The following is an 8,126-nucleotide window of genomic DNA, read 5'->3' as shown; positions in this document are numbered from 1 at the left end:
TCTCTGGACCACTGGTCAGATCCTGTTATCCATAGTCATCCTATGGCACAGGAAATCGGGATCTATCCCGGGCATGTCGGTGGAGGTCCATGCAAACGCGTCCAGGTGTCTAGCTATCACCCCGACTATCTAATCTTGTAGCTCCTGCTCCATAAAGGCACCGAGCTTGAATAATTTTCCTTCAATTTCCCTTTCTTGGACGTCGCCAGCTGGTCCGGGTCGAGGTCGGTGGCTGAGCTTGGTTTCCAAAACTTCGACTACCTTTCCCCTTGGGAGTTAGCGGCGGCGTTGTAACTCCTCTTGCAATTTAGGCTGCTCTCGTAACATTTTCGAGCGTCCTTTTGATTGGATCATATCGTGATCACCCTTCCCTCGAGGGATGGCAACTTCATCTTCATGTGTTTTGTGGGCGTTACTGCTCCTAACCTGTTTAACGAGGGTCTTCCCAACAACAGATTGTAAGCAGAGGGAGTATTGACTACCACATACCTGATAACAATAGTTCTGGCGACTTCTTCATCTGAAAAGGTTATCCTCAGGTCAATATATCCTCGGCACTCCACCTGGTCTCCTATGAAACCGATTAAACATATGTCATGCGGCCTCAGCTGATCGGGGGATAACCAGAAGTTGACGAACGTGGGCCAAAACAACACGTCCTTCGAGCTCCCTTGATCAATAAGGGCTCGATGCACCTTTCTTCCCACCATGATGACAGATATTACTATCGGGTCGTTGTCATGAGGGACTACACCCACCAAGTCTGCCTTAGTGAAATAGAGATCCGGGTTCGGGGTGTCATCGTGACCTTTCATCTCCAGCGTCATTACCGCCCTCGCGTACCTCTTACGCTTGGTTGTCGTGTTTCCTCCACCCGAGAACCCATCCGAGATCGTGTTTAGCTCAGCATGTATGAGTATGTCATGCGATGGGTCCCCCGGAACTGCTTCCCCTTGTCGCTCTCTGTCGTCAACCTTGAGATACTCTTTCAAGAGGCCTTCCTTCAAAAGCTCGACCAACTGATAGCCTAAGGCCTTGCACCGTTCGACACCATGTCTGAAACCCTTATGAAACTCACACCATATGTCTTTCCTTCCTCCTAGGTTTCTATCAGCCTTTTGGGAGAACCTCAACTTCTCGGCTACTGCGGGTATGGCTATCAATTCCTTGTATGATATGCGGAATTTGGGGCAAACCTCCTCCTTTTTGCCCCTTTCTTTGGACTCTCCCTTCTGGTAGTGGTGCAGTCTTGACTCTGCCTTCTTCTCGGTCGAGGTTTCGTTGACCCTCATAGGCCGAGGAGCCTTGCTTGCCTCTCTCGGTTTAGACAGCCGAGAGTGTGAACTATTGTTCCTGGCTAAAACCGCTTCTTCAGTATTGATGTGAGCGACTACTCTTCGCCTAATTTCAGAAAAGGTTTCGGCCGAATTCCTTATAAGGGAGTCGCAAAACGGCCCCGGAGCGACCCCTTGCTCGAAAGAGGACATCGTGAAATTTTCGTCATGGGTTTGGAGTGTTACGGTGAGTGCCCAAAACTGATTCAGGTAATCTTTCAACGTCTTCCCTTCCCTCTATCGCACATTGAAGAGATCATACAATACGGGGGGTTTGACCCGGTTTGCATGAAACTGTTCTCAGAATAGCTTGGAAAACTGGGCAAAAAAGGAGATATGGCCATCAGGGAGTCCACTGAACCACTGTATGGTCGTTCCTGTGAAAGTGCCCATGAACATCTTGCATCGCACTACGTCTGAACCACCCGAGATTATCATCTGGGCATTGAACGCAGTGAGGTGACTCTCTGGGTCTTCCACCCCCCGTGAAAGCAATCTTGGGTGCCACATAGTGTGCAGGCACTGGCTCGTCCATGATGGCCCGCGAGAAAGGCTCGGGGCAGTCTCTCTCAGGGTGGGTTCGTCTCTTGTTGTCCCAGGATACGTCGGTCACGTCGCAAATCCTTATTGGTTTTGCGTAACTGTTCTCGTATTTTCTCTTGTTCTTGTCTGGACTGTTCATTGGCTTCTTGGACGACCTTGATGGTCTCCATAAGTTGTTGCAAAGTGGGAGCCTCGCCTGCACCTTCTTGCACCACTAGTACTTGCCTTGCGTTCCTCATCTCCGTCTACGAGCTTGAACAAAGTGTGGATGACATCAAGTTTTAGCAGGCCCCATGGTGGGCGCCAAATGTTCTCGCCGGTTGACTTTAGGTTGAACGATGCCTCCTAGATCTGTCTCCTCTGGAACTAGAATCATGTCCCTTTGTTGTACTAGAATAAGGCTCTGTTGGGCCCTACGTGTTGATTACACTCCGACGATCAAGTCAGCTAGGGTTCACCGAAAAAATAATGATTTAGTCAAGTATGCAAAAATAGCGTACCTTTACCTGGAGACCTATTCTCCTTTTATCACCGCTCATGCAACATAACACCATTCTCCTTGGAGATCAGGGAATCTTAACCGAAAGTAATTATATTAAACTTTTATTTGTAACAGAAAACCACCTGCCACGGGCACCAATGATCTTCAGGTGTTATCTGCAGGCCCACCTTCTGTTACTCAAGCATATCCCTATCTTACTAGGGTTAATAGCAACTAGCCACGTGTAACATATATGCAACAGAAACATGCAACAAATACGTAATAGAGAAAATATTGTCACATATTAACAATAATAACAAGATTATATCTACCACACAAATATACCTTTTAGACGAGTGCATCAATGAAATTACTTTGTGTACCCATCACGCGTTCTGGGCCAACCTGACTAGGGCCACTGACACAGGTTTACCTGGGCCCAAACATCGAGCAGGTCTCTCGCGGAGCAAAAAGAACCGAGTAGGTCTCTCATGGTGCAAAAAGAACCGAGTATGTCTCTCATGGGGCAAAAAGAACTGAGCATGTCTCTCATGGTGTAAAAAGAACCAATCATACGAAAGGCCTATCGAGAACTATGCACTGGCCAGTACAATAACTTTGTTTAAATAGGTGAAAAGCATTTGAGGTTGAACGTGCGCATCTTTGTATAAGGATTGAGACACTCTTGAAGTGTTCCAATTTATTCATTTGATTTATTGTTTAGGAAAAAAAAACTCACAAAATTAAAAAAAAATGATAAAATTTGTTAGAAATTGATAAAATTAATTGTTTATTTATTTAATAAATTTTGATTTAAAATTTAGGTACTATATGTATATTTTACTCCTTCTCTATTCTCTAGCATGGTATAAGAATAATAATAAAAAGAAACAAGCATACCTAATTCAAATATTCGAACAAGATGATGTAGGTGAGAGTTTTCTCCTTCTAATGACTTATATAACTATTTTCCAATTTACTCTAAGTAGGAGGTCTAGTCAAGAAAAATATATATTCAAGTTGTATATTATTTTGTAATTGCATTCTTATATATATATAATAGGTTTTTCTAAATACACAATTAAAAACAGTTACTGAAAAAATAATTATAAATAGTTTTAATACTTTTTATTGCAATAAATAAAAATCACTTTATTTTTCTTAGAGAAGTAAATAATTTTATGATTTTTTTAAATAACTTATTTTAATTTAATTTTATATGTATTTAGTTTCTCAAATTTGAAAAAAAAAATATTTTTATGTAAAAAACGATTGTCCCAAAGCCACCAAAGTACATCCTGCATATCATCACAAATATATTTAAGAATTTTTAAGAGAGAAAAAAGAGAAATTGGAATCTATAAACTAAAATTAATTTATATATAAACTAATTGGTAGAAATTATCTTATACAAATAGTTTTAATAATAGAAAAGTTACTTTTATTCACAAATTAAAAATATTAAAAATGATTTTATTTTTTAATAAACATGAAAAAGCTTCTAATGTTATGTTATTTTTTTGTAAAACGTTAAATCGTAATCTAGATTACATTGAAGATGGAATGAAAGAAAGAGGAAGAATAGTGAAAGATAGGAACTTTGAGAAGCTAATAGAGATAGTTAAGTAATTAATTAATTAGCATGTGAAACGTGCAGGTAGCCGAGCCAGGTGTCGAAAGCTCTAGTGAGCTTAATGCTATAGACATGGAAAATATTAATATATTCTATAAATAAAATATAATTCAATTTGAAAACATAAGATAGTGATGTACAGTGTAATAATACTCACAGTAGGTAGGTCAAAACTTTGAAGGACAAATAGATACCTATACGTAACTTTGGTGCCTCATGCATTAAGCTTTATTTCCCAATTCACTGTTCCCTTCAACCCTAATCTTTTCTAACTTTCAATTTCTCCATCACTTTTCAAGTGGTCCCTAACTTCTCAAACATGGAATCAGACACAAAAAGCATCCCACCAAATAAGAAAAACTCACATGTTCAGACATTGAAACAATAATATAGACAAGTTTTTTTTTCTTATCCGACAAAAAAAATAATATTTAAGAGATGTTTAAACTCCTATAAAAAAAATTGAAATTTATCTATCTCGATTATATATCATTAGAAAAAACAGTACAGTCCAATCATTATATAATCTTACACATAGAACCTATAATTACACTGATTATGATTAATCAAATTTACTAATTGCAACAAGTGTTGTCCTAGAAGAGGATGTTAACAATCCAAAATCACTGTAACTATGTATTGAAAAAGTCTTACGTGGAGAAGTTTATGTTCAATAAATGCTTATAATAAGGAGGGAAGCCTTTCACTTTCTTCAAATTATTTATTAAAGACTTAGAGTCCTTTTATGATCACAAATATTAATCAATTTTATATGTTGATGATGAATTTCTTACTACTAAAGTTTTAATCATTACCATATTAAAAACTAGTTTAATGAATATAATTGTTATAATTATCGATAATATAGCTTTAGACTAATTGTAATAGTAATTATATTATTAGTTTTTTTTAAACTATTTTTTCTAATGAATCTATTAGAACCAATTTTGACTAGGTTGCTTGATTTTAAACCAGTTTAACAAATTTTAAACCGAATTTTCTATCAGATCAATTTTGAAGTCAACTTGGAATTGCTTTTGTGACTGATTGAACAGGCAAATTCCATGTGGTTCTTAGATATATGGTTGCGTAAGGAGGAAATATTATATTTAACATTTTCTCTTTTTGATTATTAATTAGGCTTGTATGATAGAATTTCTCTAAAGTGATTTTCTTTTAAGTTAGTTATATCTACTAGAGTTTCTTTGTAAACTATATCTCGCTATACTTCAGATTAGATAAAAAAAAGCTATTTATATTTTGTTTTAAATAAAAATGTTGTAAACAACTTATCATTCTCTGATTTTACACATGTAATTTAGAGAGTAATTGAAAGTGTTTTTATATAAAATTATCAAAATATCTTATAATTTATGTATTTTCTTAAAACGTTTTAAAATATTTATTGTTAAAATTTACCAATACAAATCTTTGTTCATCTCATTCGAATAAATTTTATGATTATATTTATGACTTTTTTTTATAAGTGTTCATTGAAAAAAAAAAAAACTAATTATCGATCAAAATTACTCAAATTCTTAGTCTTCTCTAATATTCCATTCATGTATTTGGAAAAAGGAGTTGTAATCAGTGCATGTTTAAATTTATATTAAATAATCCATAATCACGTTGAAATATGTAAAAAGTGATTTTAGATAAATGAATAGATGAAACATAGTCAATGCAGGCGTCTAAGTAGTTCCAATAATAGTTTGCTTAAATTTTTAATAGTTGGCAGGTGTTAATTAATTATGCCATTTAATTTAATATAATTAATGTGCTCGGTTACACTTTTGACAATTAATTCTAGTGCTATTCATCTATTTTTGCCACCTATTTAAGTTGAAGTAGCTAGGTACTCTTAATATGATGCATAGACAAAGTTATATATTTTAATACAATTTGAATGGAAAGAAAAAATTATCTTATTTTCTCTCATAATTTTCAGTTATTTCTAGACAAGACATTCAAAATTTGAGGAAAATTAAACATTTAAACTCTCAAACAAAAATGGAATGAATTGTTTCAACTCATCATGTAATCGGGAATCTGCCAATAGGGATCAAACTGGGAAATATATAGAATAAATATTCCATACATATGATTGAAATAAGAAAGTATGAAAAAAGTCTGAACCGAAATAAACAAATTTTAAGGTACTGAAACAAACTAGAGTTATCATACAGCTCAGCTTGCATTAATGGAGTTGAATCACAAGAGTCCAGAGTCATTCAAGCCATTGGAAATGTTATACATTAAGATGTTGCTGCCGTAAGTGTCCCTTTCATCTTCTGTGGTTCCGTTGAAAAATGTCGTGGAAGATGATGAATTCAAAGGGCTGGATGAAGTTGTGGACGATAGCAGTGAAGTTAGATTGAAATTTGGGATCCCCTCGTTGTGAGACAGATTCTGATTTCCCAAGAGATTGTTGAATATAGAGTTGAACTTGGATGAAGAGAAACACTGCATAGCTGATGATGATTGGGGAACTGATAAGCCCGATATGTTGTCTCCATTGTCATAGTGCCAAAGATTTTGAAGGCTAAAAGAGGTAGCAAGTGGGGAGATTTGATTCTGTAATTTACTTTTGATCAGTTGGTGTTCCATGTTCAATGGATTAGACTTAGCAATAAGGTTTTCTTGAAGTGAAACCTGGGGTTGGTTTGGTTGGAAGGTTGGTATGGTCTCAAGTTGCATTTGGGAACATTGGGGTTGATTTTGCAATAGATTGCTCCCACTAAGTTGGCTAATAGTTTGCTGGTAATTATTGTGATTCAGTACATTATCAGGGTTGTTTCTGCTTTGACATGACAGAAGAGTGGAGAGCAAACTTAGGAGGTGGGTTGGGTTTATCACTGATCTTCCGATCCCAGAAAGAAAAGGGTGGTTAAATTGGGGTGATGAATTGAATAAAGATGTGTTGAGAATGGAGGCAAGTTGTAGAACATCAAGGCGTGGTGTGTGAGTAACAGGATCAATCCCCATCTTGAATAGCTTTTTCTTGATGTGGGTGTTCCAATAATTCTTGATCTCATTATCTGTTCTTCCTGGCAAGTTAGCAGCAATTGTAGACCACCTGTGCAGGACAAAATTTTCCATTTAGAAATCAATAATTAATTTGCTGTGCTGTGTGCTGTTCTACAAAGTGACAAAAATAAGAAAATGTTGTTTGTCATTGCATGCATGTATCATTGACTTTGCATAGTTCCCTAGCTACCATTCTCTAACTATAAAATGAATTTTAATGCTTCACAGGGTTTAAAGTCCATGCATTAGTTGGCGATTTCGTATATCGTATATGCAAATTCAAAAGGTTTTTTTTTTAATACATTGTTAAAGTAGAGTGAGGTAATATGCATGTAGGAACAAGGAAAAAATGTTAGGACTTTAATTTATCACTTACTTGTTTCCCAGAACACTGTGTAACTGGATGATGGCTTCTTCTTCTTCGAATGAGAATCTCCCTCTCTTTATATCAGGTCTCAAGTAGTTAGCCCAGCGAAGCCGACAACTCTTTCCACATCTTTTTAATCCTATAGATACATTTTAAATATATAGTAATATATTTTATAATATATAAATGAGTATCAATTTTATAAAAATGAATTCAAAGTCATTTCATATAATTGTCCAATTATCTAGCAGAAAGTAAAAGGACGTACCTGCATTTTTGGGAATGGTTCGCCATTTGCCGTGTCCATGTTTGTGAATGTAATCGATGAGTTTCTGATCTTCCTCTGGGGTCCATGGACCCTTCTTCAGTCCATTCTTCTCAGTAGAGGAGTTGGTCATGATGAAGAAGATGGAGCAATAGCAAAAAAATTCCCAATGCTTATAGTTTGTGTCTGAAAATCAGAAAGAGAAAAAAAGAAGACGGAAAAAAAGGAGCGTGATTAGTAGGTGTAGATAATGAGGAGAAAGCGTGTATATATAGAGTAGAGGCTAAGTGGAAGGCAATCAACCTAAGAAACATGTTGAAGTCAATGGGATTCGGTACCGTCCTTTCACTCCTATGTTTGTTACTTGCTTGACGGGTCTATAATGTGCAGAAACTTTACAAAAGCTCTAACCATATATACATACACTCCCACATTGGATCGTCATGAAGTTAACTCAGCAAACTCAAATAAAGATT

At 36.1% G+C, this 8,126-nt stretch overlaps 2 protein-coding genes across 2 annotated transcripts; both read right to left on the bottom strand.

Annotated features, from left to right (window-relative positions):
• Positions 1 to 350: 350 nt before the first annotated feature.
• On the bottom strand, positions 351 to 1,487 carry LOC137834220 (uncharacterized). The gene has a single exon (XM_068642282.1). The coding sequence runs from the start codon at positions 1,485 to 1,487 to the stop codon at positions 351 to 353; it is 1,137 nt and encodes a 378-aa protein (XP_068498383.1).
• Positions 1,488 to 6,047: 4,560 nt separating this feature from the next.
• LOC137835354 (transcription factor MYB102) lies at positions 6,048 to 7,893 on the bottom strand. Its single transcript, XM_068643826.1, has 3 exons — positions 7,654 to 7,893; positions 7,395 to 7,524; positions 6,048 to 7,067 (listed from the first exon to the last, which is right to left on the bottom strand). Exons 1-3 carry the CDS (start codon positions 7,781 to 7,783, stop codon positions 6,203 to 6,205), a joined length of 1,125 nt encoding a protein of 374 aa, XP_068499927.1. The 5' UTR covers positions 7,784 to 7,893; the 3' UTR covers positions 6,048 to 6,202.
• Between the last annotated feature and the right edge of the window lie 233 nt (positions 7,894 to 8,126).

This window comes from Phaseolus vulgaris, chromosome 5 (genome assembly GCF_051622355.1).
Source record: "Phaseolus vulgaris cultivar YP4 chromosome 5, ASM5162235v1, whole genome shotgun sequence".
In the NCBI taxonomy this organism is placed as follows: Eukaryota; Viridiplantae; Streptophyta; class Magnoliopsida; order Fabales; family Fabaceae; genus Phaseolus; species Phaseolus vulgaris.
Note: the sequence above shows the minus strand (reverse complement) of the source record. Positions and strands in the feature narration are given on the sequence as shown.